The sequence below is a fragment of the Podarcis filfolensis genome (genome assembly GCF_964270895.1).
Source record: "Podarcis filfolensis genome assembly, chromosome: 2".
NCBI classification, from domain to species: Eukaryota; Metazoa; Chordata; class Lepidosauria; order Squamata; family Lacertidae; genus Podarcis; species Podarcis filfolensis.
Window position 1 is genome coordinate 121932946 of NC_139605.1, and position 18725 is coordinate 121951670.

Consider the following 18725-nt stretch of genomic DNA (forward strand, 5'->3'; position numbering starts at 1 on the left):
CCAACCAATTGGGGACTGCGCCTGCATCTCCCTCTTGGTATCTCTTTTGGTCCTGGGAAACCCTGGGGAAGGGAGCTTGTCTGAGCAGAAGGGAGAGACATCCCAGCTTCTTCACCAGCCTGACTGCCTTTTGGCACCCCCCCCCCCCCGCTTGCTTCAGTTTCTGATTCCGGACCTCTTTCTGCCACTGACTCTCTCAGCTCACTAAGCCCTTTTACTTCTTCATCTTCAGACACCTCTTCCTAGTCTTCTCCCTGTGACCACTCATCATTGTCCCACCACCACTCCCCAGGCACTGAGTCTTCTTCCCTTGGTAGTTCCCCAGCTGGTTCTTCCCATCATTCCTCTGCGTCCAAACAATCCATGACAGCAAGTGCATGTACAACAAAATAAGCAACACCCTCCTTTAAGCCACCTAGCAGAACGGAAGTTAACACTTGTTTAACATTCTTCATGCTGGTATCCTGTAAATCAAGCTGTTGGCCTTGTGACATTTAATCCTGTTGTTGAACATGAACCATTCCTCAATATAAACCCCCACCCCTACAAGGCTGCAACAGGATCTAGTTCTGTACTGTGTGCTGTAGCAAGGCAGGAAAACTGCAACATACCAAGTCAGACTATTGATCCGTCTAAGTACTGATGCCCTACACAGACTGGCTGGGGTTTCAGAGATACAAGAATTGAAGCTGGGACCTTCTGCTTGCAAAGCAGATGCTCTACCCCTTTCATACATATATATATATGTGTGAAAACTGCAAAGACGATGTCCTGTCTTGACACGCTGGACTGGTGGGAAGAAGAAGAAGAAGAAGAAGAAGAAGAAGAAGAAGAAGAAGAAGAAGAAGAAGAAGAGTAGTTTGGATTTGATATCCCGCTTTATCACTACCCGAAGAAGTCTCAAAGCGGCTAACATTCTCCTTTCCCTTCTTCCCCACAACAAACACTCTGTGAGGTGAGTGGGGCTGAGAGACTTCGAAAAGTGTGACTAGCCCAAGGTCACCCAGCAGCTGCAGGTGGAGGAGCGGAGACGCGAACCCGGTTCCCCAGATTACGAGTCTACCGCTCTTAACCACTACACCACACTGGTGGGGTGGATGTTAGCAAGATAAAGGCATATAAGCAAAACACAACTTATCTTCGTTGTACAGATGGATCAGAATTGAAGCCGGGAGGGGTGAAAAAAATTTGATATGCTGTCAACCAAGCAGAATCTCTGCAGAATTCTAAAGATCTGACCAAAAGTGCCTTATAATTTTAAAAATTACCAAAATGTTAGGCCCTGATTTTCATCTTCTCTGGGATGGGACTGGTAGCGTCCCTCTCCGGACAAGTTTTTGCTTTATATTAATTATAGTGCAGCAGAGAGACTTCATTAGCTTCATAATTCAAAGTGAAATAAAAGGTTTCAGAGGCAAAGAAAATATAGCTCAGTTAGTAGAACACGAGACTCTTAATCTCAGGGTCATGAGTTCAAGCCCAAAATTGGGCAAAAGATTCCTGCAATGCAGGGGGTTGGACTAGATGACCCTCACAGTCCCTTTCAACTCTACAATTCTGTGATTTTCTGAATACCTCCTGAACCTTCCATTCATGAAATTGATTTGCCTCTATTATCCTCATTTTGGGGCTTAACTGAGCTTCAGGACTGGCTGCAAACTACAGTTCTCATCAATTTATGACGCACACAAGGTAGCAAAGGCTAAAACAAACTGCAAGAAGAAACAAGTCATATGGTACTGTAAATATCCTGAAGGATCCATCTTCCAAAATATGTTATTTTCTTCCCTCTACCCATGGAGAGGAGAAGAAGGAGAACAAGGGAAGTGAATGCCTCCTACACCAACTGCCACCGTGGGATCACCTCCCAAAGTCCAGCTGGGAAGTGACCTGTAATTTACAAAGTGCTTGTACAACTCCCATTACGTCCTATTCAATGTCTTTAGGCAACTAATGCAATACAGATACACACTTAAAGCAATAATAATAATAGTAAATCCTGCCAAACAATCATAACAGTGTTGTGCGTGGGGAGGGCACTGCTGGGCTGGGAAGTGGGGTGTACTGGATTTGGCTGAGGCCTGGACCCCAAGACAAATCAGGCCTGTTTGGGAGGATTCAGACCTTGGTTGAGTCAGGTTGAGACATACCCAGATTGCTACAGATCGGGCTGAGCAGGCCAGATCTACCCAGGGTGGAAGGAAGGAAGGAAGGAGAGGCAGGGGTGAGTGAGAACAAGGAAAAAATGCAAAAATGGGGCAAACTAATGGGCAGCTTCCTCTTTGCAAGAGAAGGGGGGGGGGGTTTCCTTTCCCTCTAGGCCACGCTTACTTATCACCCTCTGAAGTGAGAAGCTGGATAAGATCCTGTCAAGCAGGAGGATCTGATCCTGCGCAGCGCTGCACTTCCACAAGCAACTTCCCTTGCACAGAGGGAAGCTGCTAACATAGGAGCACCACCACACAGAATCATATCCTCCTGTTTAACAACTGTTAAGTAGAAAGATCCAATCCTGCACAGTGCCAGTTGCTGCACCTTCACAAATGGCTTCCATTGCATTCCCTTAATTGGGAGAATTCTGATTTTATTTTTAAACCCTTTGTTACGGATATGTTAAAATAGGGTTGTTAAAAACCCTTAGCCCTGCCCTTGAATTGCTTTAGAACAGATCAGGGACAGCACAGGGTAAATTAGCATGATCCAAGGGTCACAGTTCAGGACCACAGGAAAGACTGGGTGGAGAAGGGATCCATGTACAAGCCTAAAGGGAAACTAGTCCCCGCATGATAAAGTCTTGAGTGAAGGGAGCTGGTGTAATAGGAACCATGGGCATAGCCAAGGTGGGCAGCTGTCCCCCCCCAGTCAATCAAAATCAATAAACATAAATACAAATCTGAGGTTTTACTTCCCCTAACAAAAGCCTGCCCCCACCCCAACAAAAATCATGGCTATGCCTATGACAGGAACCCATCCTTAAAGTCCTTTCCCCCCAATCTTCACCACACAGCAGGGAGAAGAAGAGAGAACTGGTAGAGAATTGTTGTGTCCAAATAGTCATATTTCCTCAACATAAAAGGATGTGAAGTCTTAACTAGGAATCTGTCCTACTGGTCTGGTTGGATGTCAAAAACATCTAAAAGAGCAGAAGCCCTACGCAAAAAGCTCCCAGAGGCCTCTCATATTCTCCTGCATTTCACATTTTGTGGCAGCCCATCCCTTTACCCAGGCACAGCCAACGAGAGGATCATTCTTATGCAGCAGCTGAAGCAAGAATGAGGCATTTCAGATGCAAGGACTGGTGCCTGGGATAAAACCAAGGAGCCAAAAGACTCAGTAAACAGACCCACAGTGTATAAAAGCCAAGTGTCACCCAAACTGCAAAAGTCCTGCAATAGAAAGGAAGGAGAAATTATTGTGTGTCCCAGGAGTTGCTACACAAAGCCAAGGTTTGTTGTTAGGCGCAGATCATGTCCCATCAGCTACACAAATTGCATAATAAAACTAAGCAGGTCCATCCAGCCCAGTTCCACTTGTGCTGAGAAGGAACAGCTAACAGAATGACATTGCAAGGCAACAGCACTCAGCAGGTATGACTTCTTTTTTAACCTTAAAACTCCCTAAAAGGTAAAGGGACCCCTGACCATTAGGTCCAGTCGCAAACGACTCTGGGGTTGCGGTGCTCATCTCGCTTTATGCCATGGCCGAGGGAGCCGGCGTGGTCATGTGGCCAGCAGGACTAAGCCGCTTCTGGCGAACCAGAGCAGCACACGGAAACACCGTTTACCTTCCCGCTGGAGCAGTACCTATTTATCTACTTACACTTTGACATGCTTTCGAACTGGTAGGTTGGCAGGAGAAAGGACCGATCAACGGGAGCTCACCCCATTGCGGGGATTCAAACCGCCGACCTTCTGATCAGCAAGCCCTAGGCTCTATGGTTTAGACCACAGCGCCACCCGTGTCCCTAAAACTCCCTACCTTGATTATAATGGACATTGACACAAATCAATTTACTATGAAGAATTGTACCACTTCTAGGCATTGGCCAAACATTGCTGGCCATGTACTCTGGAGCAAATTGCCACTTGGGCTGAACACTCTGCACAGCTTTGTTCAAGGCAAACAGATGTCTGCTCCTGCTTTGTACCAAACGCCGCAGAGCCAACCTTGAAGGCAGGCCATGCTCATGTGCCTCGGTCTGAAGCAAGGGCATGTTGTTCTGGAAGACTAAGAGGTACATGTACTCCCTTGCACAAGGGCCTTTTGGAAAATTTCCACCACTACCTACATTTGCTTCCTAAGCAGTGGTGGGACTGTTCATTTTTACTCCTGTCATATATGACATGATGCTCAAAGAGCACCCTCACTTCACACCTTCTATTATAAAGAACAGCAACTATTTTGCTCCTTTGTGGAAACACAAGCAGGTAATTCAAGTAGAAGATACTCCATCTACAGCCACCTAAATCAAATCAAATCAAATACCTTTATTGGCATCACAGTATAAAACAGATTTAAAATCACTGGGATAATTAAAAGGACAAGGATGAAGCTGTCGGAGGTCATAAGGTCACACTGTGATCGTGTGCACTTATATATTCTGCTTCGCCCTGTCTGTTCCCCGAAGGGATGGTTTGTTAAGAACCCTTTTGGGTAAAATTGTGCAGCCACCTATATCTAATGTTGCCAGTCTGATGTTATCAGGATGGATACTATCATTTCCTTTCTCCCTCTAACCTTATTACCAACCTGTGGGCCATGGCTATTCCTCTCCTACAAGCAAGAAATCCAAGTCAAGAGAGACAACTTGTGTATGATGACTCAGAGAAACCACGACCAAGGAACAGAGCCAACCACAAGTCTCCATCCAATTCTCCATCCACTGGAGCATAAAAGGCAGGACTTGTAAGCTAAAGCAGTTTCCCAGTTTTCTAAATCCACAGTCACTTGGGCACATGTAGGCTATGTCAAAGCAACAACCACAAAGCAACTTCATGGTTCTTTAAAGTGCTTGTGACAGCGCACCTATGTCCTTCAAAGCAAGGTGGAAAACTGCCTTTGGTTTCACACGGGTCATGGAGAATCATGCCAAAGCCGCACAAAGGCAGAGAGTTAGCTGCCACAGTGAGGAACAGAACCAGCAAAACCCCCTTAATAGCTCTGCCACTGCAACCTCAGCCTCGCCTCCTTTACCAGCAATGTGTGAAGTTATTCTTCAGGAATTTATTTAAAATGAACCAGCAGTATCTCTTATAACTCAAATGAGCTCTGGAAGCAAAGCTGGAAGAAGCATTGAACATATTTAAACAACAGCAGCAACAGTGGTCAATAAGCCCCTAGCCAAGACATCTTGTGTGGTTTTCCTCTACATAAATGCAACCTGCAAAAATTAAAATAAATAAAACATGCTGGAAATTTTGCAAATTCTGGCCTTGCTAAATCTTCTTCTCTGCCACCCAGGCGGGGGGAGAAGGGACTCTAGGACTCAGAACAACTCTCCCATTTACAAACTAAATAAACCCAGACACAGCCTTTTCAAAAACTCAGCTACTGTGCTCCAGCACCACTGGCTTTTGGCAGGAGCAAAGCAGGAAAGCAAGGAAGCAGTAGGCATTTCTGATGAATAAAGCTCTCACACAGCGGTGTCTTGCATCCAGAGCAGGAGGATGATGGCGACCAACAAACAAGCACTCTCTCGCTTGCTGGGGAAAAAACAAACCAGGAAATGCCTCTAAGGCCTGTCACTTGCAGCTTCATTTCTGAGCACAGGGACAGCCAAACTCAATGGGACAGTCAAACTACCCCTGTTAACCAACTGCAGGGCAAGGAACCTCCTTCCTTTCCGGACACCCTTCCAAGGGCCAGGTGTCAGTGGCAGGTGAGGACAGGGACATGTGAGGAGAGCCACAAAGGTGACCTTCACCTTTGTACAGCAGGCTAGTTTCTACACAACTCCTATCTATCCTCCATCCAGGCAAGCAAGAAGCACTGCCAGAGTTCTAGAACACATTGCAGCCAGGGGAAAACACCCAAGCAGGCCTAGTGAGGTGTGTCACCTGAAGAAACAGTATACTCCTGGGCAGAGTCCCAAGGTAGAGAGGCCCAGACATCCAATTTTTTGCCCGCAGGCCTGAGTTTCCCCATCCCTAAGCTGGATGTTGCACCTGCTATATAAGAGTTTGCAGTTCAAAGCATCCCTTATAGCAGGAACATTTTAACTCACAATATCTAGGAAGTTCAACTCCAAGGATAAACCTGGAAATGCAGATAGGAAGGCAGGAAGGGCTCTCCCATTCCAAGGCAGTTGTGCAAATAGAAGAAGTTACGCAAAACTGGATCTGTTGATGTCAGTACCACAAGTCCTCAACATCAGTAAATGACATACAGTAAAGTCAATAGCCCCGACTCTTCCCCCCACCCTCCCACATGTCCCCAAAGAGCACACAGAACATCAGGCTTATACAGAGAACATCAGGCTTGCGGGTAATCTGCGATGGAAGTGGGAGACAGGAAAAACAGAGACGAGAGAGAGACAGAAAGAGAACACAATGTGGCAGTCATTCTGCTCTGCTGACCGTGACTGGCCATCCGTGCAAAATGTTTTTTTCCTACCAAAAGACTGGTCCTTGAGTCGGTTCCAAGCGTTCAGGTCTCTCCCTTTGGGCGGTGTAGGTCTAGGCTGCAGCACCCACTCCGCACGTGGGGAATTGGGAGGTTTTGCTTTGAAGGAGTCTTCTACTAAAGAAATAATAGGGTCACTTTTTCTTGTTGTGTTTTTCTTTCCTCCCCAACTCCCTTTACAAGCATCCCCCCCTTCATTTAGAAAGCTTAGACTGGAATGTATATATATTCACAAATCTGCAATCTGTCAGGCATTCTGAGTGTGTTAAATATTGAAGTTATACAGAGAGTGCTATGAAAATCAGGCAGAAAGTGCACCAGGGTCAAATGATCTCTTAACAGGACAAGACTTCCTGTTTCCCATATTCCCTGTAAGCATTGGCTTGCACACAGTTTTGCCTCCACAGCCACTTCCCGTTTGCTAAAGTGGTCCATTGATCTCAGCACCCTTTAGTTTTTATTTTACTGGTGATATGAAGGCGTATTACAGGGGTGGGGAAGAAGCAGCAGCTGTACTCTCATAACTTGCAAGCTTCACTGAGGTCAAGCTATTGTTTCCAACTATCAGAGATCAAAACCATCAGGGATAAATAGACATTTCACTTATTTTGGAGATACAATATGTTTATGCGCCACATCAAATAGTATCTAGGGTAAACATATGCAAACGAGAATAAGATTCCTGTACGTTTCCCAGATGTATAGTAGAAGAGCAAATTGCAGAAGGCACAGCTTTTCTCATCCCTGGAGAACAAACTGCACTTATAAAAAAAAACCCTATTCTGTAAAACTATCAGAAATGCAGGACCCTTGTCCTTCAAACCTCTGATAATCGTACACGTGAAAGGGCTTCAAGCTTGGCCTACCACCTCTCCTCAAATCTCACGGCCATCAGGGGAAGTTCTTTGCAGCCTACAATGTCTGAGGCTCACCATCACCCCAAAGACAGTTCAGCAGCCAAGCCATACTCTGGTGATCAGAAATCTGAATCCACATCACATTCAGGACTAAAAGGCTATTCTAGCCCAGTGCTTTGAATAATTAAGAGTTCTAGTCAAATTTAAAAACTATTTTTGAGTGGATCGGGGTGGAGAGGCAGTCAACTAAATGACCTCATACTGAAAATGCCTGGTCCTCAAATGTGTCAAGAGCTTCTCTAAAAAGGCACAGCAGGCATACTGACACAGCTCTCCTCAGCCTAGATTGTATCTGTCTTGACTAGGCCATCAGGAAACAAAGCAGTCCATTTTATTAGACAATTGTCAAGGAGGCCACTTAGATTTTCCACCCTCACGAGCCCATGGGGCTGTTACCTCGCTTAGGCTTGCTCTACACATGCAGGGGGCATATTCTGGCTTTACTCAGAATCAGTGCTTTATTTCTTGGGGAAAGGGTGCTGGTAGGCACTGCGCCTGCTGCTGCTTGCCTGCTTACACCCCTACCCCCACCCCCACCCATCCCGCCCACTCGCTTGCTCCCCACCTCGCAGCTTTGCCTGGCGCTGCCTCCTCACCCCTCCCCGGGCGGCAGGCACAGCCTCCCAGAGGTGCTTTGGCACAACCCTTTGACTACTGGCAAAGCGCCCTCCAAGATCTTGCCTGGCGATCATAAACAATCTCTCCTAGAAAAGGAGGGGATTGAGCATGTAATCACGGTCCCTTACACCCCACAACATTCAGCAGCAATCTGAAGGCAGGCTTAAGTTGCAGTTACAGGTACATTTGAAGATTAAATTGAACTTGGGCCTACATCCTTTGTTAAGGATGAACCATGTGCAGGTGAAGAGAAGGCGAAGAGCCAAGAGAGTGAGAGAGACAGATGGCTGAGCGCCCAGCCCTTTTATTTGGGTCGTGCCCATCTACCTGGTCGCACTCAGAGGGAGGTGGCTCCCACAGGTTTGACTGTTTGAAGCTCTGTGTGCCCATTCTAGCAAACAGGAAATGTTGGACTTGACTGCTCTATCTTTGTATCCCACACTTTGGTGCAACCCTTTGACTACTGGCAAAGAACCCTCCAAGAACTTGCCTGACTATCATAAAAGGGTCGTGCCAAAGTGCCTCTGCTCTGGCACAACCTTTTTATAATCGTCAGGCACCTTCCTGGAAGGCACTCTAGTGATCGTAAAAGGGTCGTGTGCATTTGTAATGCGGGAGGGGAGGTGGCAGTATGGCATACTGGTTCAGAATAGAGCTACTGAAATTAATAGGGCTAGCTTACAGACTGAATGTGAGGGGATAACATTTTTTAATATTATCTCAACAAAAAAGCTCAATGAAAGAAGAAAACTAGAACGTTAGGGAGAGGTGTCAGGTGCAACCTCTCTTATTCCTGCTCCCTCAAAAAAAGCTGCTTGTATACAGTATGTCTTAAGGAATATATCTTAAGGAAAGATAGAGAACAGCTCCTTCTCTCTCTTTGATGTGCTAATTTATCACAAGCAGGGAGATTTACACATACTCTGAATATTCACAACCTCTGTGACCAGAAATGGTACAGTCCACAATTCTACCAGCTCATTCTGCATTATGTATAGAACGGCCCTGGTTTACCAGGACACAGATCACAGAATCATAGAATTGTAGAGCTGGAAGGAACCTGAGGGCCATCTAGTCCAACCCCCTGCAATGCAGAAATCTCAGCCAGATCATACATGACAGAGGGCCAGCCAACCTTTCCGCCACTAGCTGATCCATGTACTGTACTGTATTCACTTTGTCTCCAGTAACACTGGAAAGGATCAAAACTTGGCTCACTAGGGCAAAGTTTGAAAACCTGTGATCTAGTTGCTGGCTCCTGCTGCACTGAAGCTAGATTAGCCATAACTTAATCATCCCAAGCAGGTATTTCTCCAGCTTCTCTTTAAACTCTTCAATTGTTAAAGCTTTTAAAACCAACCTTGAGAACATGCTCCCCAGCATAATCTCATAGTCAGAAAGACTTTCCCTAATACTTAGCTTCAATCTTCCTTCCTGTAGCTTAAGCCCATTTGAAAACTACTATTTCTCCTCCTCAGGTCTGAACATGCCCATTCGCCCCCCCCGCCCCCAGCCCGGCTTTCCTCTTCATTCAAGGCTCTCACATTTCAACCTTTTTATTACCTTTGTTGCTTTCCTGTCACACCTCCTCTCCAACAATCTATCTCTACAGTCTTTAAATGGACAAGGCCCAAAACTGAACAGAGGGAGGTATTCAGCTAAGATTTACTCAGACTAGACACAATGAAATGAATGAACTTGACTAAGTCAGGTCCATTAATTTCAATAGGTCTGCTGTGAGTAAAACTTCCATTGAATACCACACCAGAGTTCTCCAGATGAAGCCTAACCAGGACCAAGCAGAATGACCAATTTACCTATCTATCCTGGGGAACTTCCTAAGATCAAGAAAAATAACTTTGACAATCACATCCACCAAGCCTCTCTCGCAAAGCAAAACCCAATGAGCCCCTTTTCAAAGGTCGGTGAGCCTCTGGTTTGATTTAAACAGTAAAAAGAGTCGTAGAGGTGAGGTGTGCAGAGCCGCCTGCCGCCTAGCAGTTTACCTCCCAAAATATATTTTTTTCCTATCCACTTCCAGTACAGTATTGGAGCCCACCTGGGTTTCTGGTCTGCTCTCCTGTCCTTAAACCGTTAAGCCTTAGCCCTGCATCCATAAGAAAATATGCATTATATGAAAATGATCACTAAATTCATCTACTGAGGTGATCAGCTGATCCAAAAATGAACAGAAGAATCAGACCTGAAGCACTAAGCTTAAAAACAGCAGCAAATCAACCACATTTCTCCTACACAAGAATTTCATACCTGTGAGAAGGGAAATAAACTTCTGTTTTGTTCAACAACAACAACAACAACAACAACAACAACAACACTTTAGCAACCATTTGAAAAAGAGAAAGAATTATTTGGCACCATGAAATGTCCCATCTGTTTATAACTAGTAAAAATGATTAAAGAGAGATCTGGTACAGTTATGTCTGGTCTGGAACACAGAAGTCAGACATTACCCTATCGTTCTTGGCATTCACTCCAGCACTATTCTGCTATGAGACCAATTACCTGCTTGTCTAAAAACAGAATCGCCTGGCTGGAGAAAACTAGGCCTAGTTTAGGGTTTAAGGCAGCATTTGTTTGTTTTTTAGTAAGTATTTATCTTCCGTCTCAAACATGATGATGATGATGATGATGATGATACATGCACACAGAGACAAAATACATCAATCACAAAGTTTAATGTGTGAGGAAGGAATCATAATGATCTGATGAAATCACTTCCATTGAATATAAAAATCTTAAAAATGTCTTTAGTGTAACAGATGACACCTTAAGGAAAAAGAGAGACTACTTTGCTAACTTATGCACTGCAGCGCAAATGTGCCTGAATACAGAGAATTTCCCGAAGCAATGCACATAATGTGTCCCTTATAGAGGGTGAACTACAATTAAGATGGGTATGTAATGTAGTAGAGCCATAATGGATGGCCACTGCGTAGCACAGACACCACAAGTAGCATTAGAAACAGTTATTAATGACATGCCTGGACTGGAGCAGGACAGCTTGTACACTATGTTTTCAGGAACAGGCCATGGCTCAGTGCCAAGGCCCCAGATTCAATCCCTCCCATCTCCAGGTAAGACTGCAAAGTCTTATTTCCCAAATTCTGGAAAGCTGCTGCTTTCCACACTAAGCTAGGTGGACCAATGATCTGAGTTGGCACAAGGCAGCTTAATGTGTTCAAGAAATGCACTGACCCAGAGATGAAAAATTCATCCCACAAGCAGAAAAATACATAGGGTTGGCCAAAACCAAGTAGTCTACCAAGTTAGACTAGACATGACATACACACAAATAAAAAATAGGATATTTACAGGATATTTACAATTTAAAACAGCCATGGAGTTGGTTGGGGGTGGGGAGCAGGCAAGAAAGACAAAGAGAGGCTTAAAAACAACAACTTGTCCCTGCCATTTGAACCCCATACACCCCCCATACACAAGTGTATTCATTTATATGTCATTATGGTTTTGAGATGATTAGATTGATAGAAAAGTTTGCTACTTTTAAAAGCTGCTGTACTAGGGAAGTTTTTAATGTTTAATGCTGTATGGTGTTTTTAACATTCGGTTGGGAGCTGCCCAGAGTAGCTGGGGAAACCCAGCCAAATGGGCGGGATATAATAAATAAATAAATAATATTTGAGCTCAACCCTGTTCAGAAAGCAGAATACAAACACTGAATCAAAAGTTAGTATTTGCCCTATGGGCAACAAACAAATTTGAGTTTTCATTTGGATACTAAAAAAAAAAGTCAATGACATTTATTTCAACTCTACAAATCATAATTCTTATATAATTCTACGATTATATAAGAGCTACTCACATGTATATACACTTCTAAGGCACAATGTATAAGAAATGCAAAAAGGCATCTTACTCAAGTCCGTGTAGTATGGAAGCACTGGCTACCATGGAATTAGTTGATCAAAGTAATAACATATTGGAGGGATATTCAACTAAGGTTTACCCAGAGTAGACCAATTAAAATTAATGGACCTAAGTCATGCTAATTCATTTCAGCGAGCGTACTCTGAGTAAAACTTAGTTGAATATCACCCATATATATTATACTCTGATGCTCGAGGAAGTTTGGGAGCTGGAACGAAGTAAGGTGCTTGCCTCCAAACGGAAAGATATTCACACTTTTCACATCCTGTAGCAGGAGCACAGAGCCTTTGGGACAGCCAGCACTCTCAGGAAGCAATTTAAAATGGAGTGCTTCCTTCTCTAAACAATAAAAAAGTCAAGTGAAACAAAAGAAAATGAGTTTGGAGGATACTAGGAACCTCTGGACATGAGTCCTGAGACAGGATTTATGCCCCAAAAGGATAAGGAAAATTAAAGTAGGCGGGAGAAGGATGGTACTTCAAACGGACAAGAGCTCAAAATCAACCTGCCTTTAGCTCTTCCCAGGAGCCCTAAGTTACACTCGTTTTTTCCAGGAGTCCAAAGTTACACCCACATACTTTTTGTGGGCAGAGCACAAAAAAGTAGAAATAAGCTGCTATTTCTACTGCAAGGTGGAAGAGTAAGCATCTTGTTTTCATCTTTGTCACTCCACAACAAGGTTTCAAGTCTCCTTTCCTCCCCACCCGTCACCCACTAGCAAAATTTATTCTTAAAGATTACTTAACTTTTTGAAAAATCCACCATTCGATTGCAAGTCCCCACTCCCCTCAAAAGAAAAATTGAGAGAAATTAACTGGCTGTGCTGGCACCGAGGAGATTCCTCACACAGAACGACAAGTACATTCTCTATCGCAGGTGGGGGATCCTGCGGCAACTCCCATAATTCCTGATCATGCCGCCAGGGCTGCTGGGAGTGGTAGTTCAGCAACATCTGGAGGGCCAGAGGTTCCTCACACATAATTGTTTTTTGCTACTTAGCATGGCCACATTTGTCACGTTGAGGGGAGACAAAGATACAGTGGTACCTCGCAAGACGAATGCCTCGTAAGACGAAAAACTCGCAAGATGAAAGAGTTTTTCGTTTTTTGAGTTGCTTCGCAAGACGAATTTCCCTATGGGCTTGCTTCACAAGACGGAAACGTCTTGCAAGTTTGTTTCCTTTTTCTTAAAACCGTTAATACCCAGGGTGCATTGCTTGAAGAGGTGCAGTTGCGACTTGACTTCGAGGAGCAACTCATAGCACGCGGTGTGGTAGCCTTTTTTGAGGTTTTTGAAGACTTTGGTGATTTTTGAAGCTTTTCCAAAACTTCTTTTGCAGCCATTTGGTAAGTTAAACTCTTAAAACTTTTTTGGGGGGGTTTGGATTTTGGGTTGGGGTGTTTGGAATTCAAGGACTTGGTTTGGGGAGGGGTTTGCAAGAATCTGGAAGCTTGTGTGTGTTTTTTCTGCATTTTTATGATTTTTTGTGACCACTGAGGCACTCTGCTGTTGTTAAAAAAAAAGATTTCTGGGTTTGGATTTCTGTGTGGTGGGTGGCTGGGGGAATAGTTGAGAAGGGGTTTGCAAGAATCTGGAAGCTTGTGTGTTTTCTAGGAAGTTTGGTGCTTTTGAATTTTTTGGATGTGAAGCACTGATTATTTTGGGGGGGGGGGTTGCGAAGGTAGGAGCTGTGCTGCCATGGGGCCCAAGAAGACTGTTGCTGCAGAGGCCGGCGAGAGGAAGAAGGAGAAGGTTACGCTGGAAATGAAGAAGGAGATCATCCGGAAGCACAACGGTGGAATGCGTGTGACAGACCTCGCCAGGGAGTATGGGAGGAATCCATCGACCATCGGGACCATCCTGAAGATGAGGGAGAAGATCCTTGTGACTGATGTAGCCAAGGGAGTCACCAGGATCATGAAGAACCGCCCAGCTGTTCTGGAGGAGGTGGATAAGTTGCTGCTCATCTGGTTAGAAGAGAAGCAGCGTGCAGGGGACACAGTGACTGAGGCCGTCATTTGTGAGAAGGCCAAGGCCTTGCACGCAGACCTTGTCCGGCAACAGCCAGGAACCTCAGGCGAGCCAGAAGTCTTCAAGGCAAGCAGAGGCTAGTTTGACCAGTTCAAGACGAGATCTGGAATCCACAGCGTGGTCAGGCATGGAGAGGCTGCCAGTTCTGATGTTCCTGCGGCTGAAGACTTTGCAGCGGAGTTCCTGGAGGTTGTGACGACGGAGGGCTACGTTCCACAGCGGCTGTCCTCCAAAGAACTGAGGGACATTTGCCAGAAGTGGAAAGATGTGCAGGCTTTTGCACAGCGGCACCACCCTGACAAGGACCTGACACGTGACCTTGCGAACACTTTTGATACGAGGGTCATGTCGTCTTTCAGGGAGGTGCTGAAAAGGCGGATGAAGCAGCAGACCATGGACAGGTTCTTCAGCAAGAAGCAAAGAGTGGAAGAGGAACCTTCTTCGAGTGGTCCCCCAGAGTCTTAGAAAATGTATGTACAGTACTGTACACTTTGGTGATTTTTAAATGCTTTTCTGTCATGTTTAGAAACTTAAATTATTGTTCCTTCAATTTTTGAAATGCTCTTTACAGCATGTGTGACTTTAAAGAGCACTTAATAAACTCTTTTTGTACCAAATTTGGCTTTGTTTGGACTTTTTTTGACCATAGGAACGCATTAATTGATTTTCAATGCATTCCTATGGGAATCCGTGCTTCGCAAGACGAAAAAACTCGCAGAACGAATTAATTTCGTCTTGCGAGGTACCACTGTACATTCCTTTGTTATTGCAAGAACTTTTGATCCCTGAGACTAAACAGACTACCAGAAAAGCAGTAGGAACCTTGGGAAATGCACTTCTATTTTCAGGGCTTTAAACATTCCTGTTGCTTCAAGTAATTCAATCCAAAAACCTAAAGCCTGCCTACAGGTGTCAGGTGGCACAGCAGAGGCTTCTGCATTGAGCAAACAATCCTGATAAGGGCCTTAAAAGGGGGGTCCCAATTCACTCCACTTATCTTTTCATTGTGCCCTTCAGCTTTTTTAGGCAGTTCAAAAAAGCTGCCTCTTAAGCCTTCCAATATAGGCCCAATATGGCTTCTCAAAAGGCCTAGACCAGCCCTTTCCTCAAGGAGCCAACGACTGCATTCAGATGTGGAATTTATTGTGTTAGGTTGTTGTTGTTGTTGTTGTTGTTATAATGCTAGCACTTCTGTCCTGATTTCTAACATTTCTTTTACACTGCAGTACCTGCTGTGTTATGGAACTGTGGCTTTCTGATCGATAGGCTGCCATATCATGCTAAATTTCAAAAGGCAGGAAAGAACTGTACACTGGGATGCCGCTCTAAATTTCATTACATGAAAAATTACAGTGCAAAATTCCCATGTTTTCCCAAGTAAATTGGGTTGCAAATGAATTTTTTTTCCTGGAAGCAATTAGCATGGAAATGAGCACTAAATTTCCACTAGGTTTCCAGCAGTAAAATTATATTGTGTGAAATATCACATAAAAGGCAGGAATTATTAGTCAGGAAAACGGAAAAAGCCTTCTCATGTCATCAATCAAGCTTGGATAGCTGAAGCTTTTCAACTGGGCAAAAAGCTCTCTCTCATACTTCCATTTCATCCCTTCCTCACAGTAACCCTGAATCTGTGGGGTGTCTGTTTGTCTGTTTGTTGAACAATCACAGAACCAGGCACTTTCCCCCAAAGCACTAAAAAACTGCCTTCTCTGGAAGCCTAATGCATTTTTACAGCCTCAATGCTGTAAAATGCCTGAGAACCTAAACTGAAACAAAATGGGCCATGGGGTGTGGTAAGGGAAGATAAATCCTGGCTTTGATTTATTCATCATTATAATCAGCACAGCTTCATTAGGCACCAGTAACCCTAAGAGGGATTTGTTAACAGGTAGAACGCTACAACTGTTCTTGGCACAAGCCCACTTGCCACCAAATGAAAAGAGGCAAAAAGATACACTTGTTTGACTGTTCCACCAGACACAATAAGCTGCTGTTCAAATCCATTATCCAAACTCGTTATTCACTAAGCCAATCTCAGATGTCTAAAACAGCGCTCGGGGAACAAAGCCCTGCATGGAATTAAGTAAATGGACTAGATTGATGGGCTTCAAAGAGCTATTGGACACGTTAAAACAACAATTTTCCTAGCAGGCCATAATAAAACAAGGGAGCTGGAGTCAAGCACAGAGCAGCAAAACTGGGCTGCTACTATCCAGCATGTTCTACACAAGCTTCCATCTACAGCTTCCGAAAAGGAAACTGCGACTTCTCAAGTCAGTCCTTTTGACTGAAGTTGACTTCTCCACTTGCTGGAATTTCCAGACTTGTTTTGCTCTGGGGTTGTATACAAAAAAGGGGGGGTATTGCTAATTGTGCTCATCTGCTTGGCACACCGAAGAATGGGTCTGGCTCAATCTGCAAAAATTACACAGCTCCTCAGGGAAGGCCAGAGGTTCCCCACACCTGCTCTAGAGAACATTCAAGCCAGTTCTCCCCCTCCCCCCCCCCCAAAGAAGCAAAAACACCAGCTTTGCATGACAAGAACCATTTTGAAGACTGCAGCACCAACCTACATAATTCTCAGGAATTTTAAAGAATAGCTTATCACAGCCTCAGTACTTTCCCAGTGAGCAATCCCACATACATACTTAATAGTCAACACTGAGCTGAGTGTTTCAACGTCTTTTACTGGTTACCGTTATAATTAGGACCCGTCAATGGCTGTGGGTCAGCAGTAGAGCCTCCACTTTGCATGCAGATGGTCTCAGGTTCTTTCCATGGCATCTCCACGTAGAGCCAGGAATATCTCCTGTCTGAAACCCTGGAGAACTACTGACAGTCAGTACAGACCAGCGTTTCTCAACCTTGGGTTCCCAGATGTTGTTGGACTACAAGTCCCATCATTCCTAGACAGCAAGGGGAGAGGTCAGGGATGGTGGGAGTTGTAGTTCAATAGTACCTGGGAACCCAAGGATGATAAAGGCTGGCACAGTGGTACCTCTGGTTACGAACACCTTGGTTGCGAACAGTTTTAACCCAGAAGTGAGTGTTCCAAGCCTCGCTGCTGGCCGGAGCCAAGCCCGGACATCCGTGGGGCCTGTGGAGGCTCCGCAACTGGGCTCCAAACGTGAGAGCTCTCTGAGGCTTCACAACTGCCTGGAGCCAGGCCCCGACATCCGCACAATGCCCAGCAGGTCGCATCCCAGCCCCAAAGTTAGGTAAGGAACACTTACCTAATGAAGACCAAGAGCAGTGAAGCTGTTAAGAAAACAAAGGTGAGCCTGGGCCGACAAGCCCTTGACCAACCCTTGCCCCCCCCCAGCCGTAGCAAGATGGGTGGCACCTAGCCAGGTAAGCCAACCTACCCTGTGGGAGGGGGGGAGTGTAAAATTTTGGGATTCTGCAAGTTAGGTCTGACTCAGTATAAGACAGCTTCCTATGGTCCTGATTATTCTGTCATTTATCAGTGAATGTGTTTTCTAATTTTAAATTGGCTGCATCTTAAATATTGTTCTAGATTGTTGAAAGTTACCTTGGAAGGGCTCTGTCCTAAGAGGTGATCTATAAACAATGAAAAATAAACAATACAGTGGTTCTGTTGTTTCAGTATGGCATGCAAGGAAAATGTATGGTCAACGTGATCAGTCCTTTAGCATTCATAGAAGAGCTGATCACTGACCAGACTGGCTGAGGCTTATGGGAGGTGGAATCCAATAACAAATGGAAGGCCACGGATTCCCCGTCTCAGACCCAGGGGGTACCTACACCTAGGGATAGTTGTTATCTGACACCTATTTACACAAGAAAGTTGTATTTTAAGTTAACAGTCACCAAACCATAATATGTATGTGAGCACTGCAACAATTCTCATCCGATAGCATCAACAATAATTAGGTTTAGAACTTGTCACTTTTGTTTAATTTTGGCATAGTGACATCATTTAGCTGCATTAATTGATTTGTCTGGAAAAGTCAAGTTTAAACTCAATTAACTTCCCCTTTCGATGTGAAGCGATGCACACATCCCCTGAACCAAATTAAAGCTCTGCTTTCTATGTTAGAAAGTCTTAGCCCTGCAACCTATAGACACTTATCTAGGGGCAAGCCTCATTGTACTCAGTGAGACTTGTTTCTAAGTAGAAAGCCACAGGATTGTACTCTTAAGCAGTTTTTAAGGTTCTGAGTGACACTACTGATTTGAAGTTAGAAAGGATTCAAGAGTTTGCAAGACTGCAACTTGTCTGTTACTGTTGTTAACTTCTTTGGGGAAAAAAAGTAAGTAAAATTCTATTCTATTCTATTCTATATTGAGCATATATGACAGCCAGGAACACTGGAAAATAGTTCCTTATGCACTGAAGCGAGACTCAGCAGAACAGCTCTTGAAAGCAGTTTCATCCTGCCCCACTTTTCTTTAAGGCAGACAGGACAAAAACAAGAATTTTTAGCTTAGCTGTAATGCAGAAAGTATTTGCTGTTGCACAGTGTGCTCTGCCAAAGTGGTATTAGGCGTAAGTAGCTGAAAAAGGCAAATCAACAGGAAAAACAAGAACCATAAACTTGGTCTGTAAATAATTATGTATTCAGCTTTTACCGAATTGTAGGGGGTGGGAATTAAACTCCTCTC

At 44.5% G+C, this 18725-nt stretch overlaps 1 protein-coding gene and 1 long non-coding RNA gene across 13 annotated transcripts in view; one reads left to right on the forward strand and one right to left on the reverse strand.

Annotated features, from left to right (window-relative positions):
- Positions 1-18725, reverse strand: part of LRP1 (LDL receptor related protein 1) — a 312513-nt gene that overhangs the window by 269129 nt on the left and 24659 nt on the right. For 4 of the 12 annotated variants that reach the window (XM_083599714.1, XM_083599711.1, XM_083599709.1 and 1 more), the window contains exon 2: positions 6613-6735. The exons of 4 other annotated variants lie outside the window; for them this stretch is intronic. In XM_083599714.1, the coding sequence (XP_083455840.1) occupies positions 6613-6735 (123 nt within the window). Of the gene's footprint in view, positions 1-6612; positions 6739-18725 lie in introns of all 12 variants that reach the window. 4 more of the 12 variants (XM_083599713.1, XM_083599710.1, XM_083599708.1 and 1 more) reach the window with 1 other exon arrangement.
- On the forward strand, positions 13992-14713 carry LOC310756155. The gene is made up of 2 exons (XR_014544729.1): positions 13992-14285; positions 14316-14713. It is a non-coding gene; the product is annotated as an uncharacterized lncRNA (long non-coding RNA).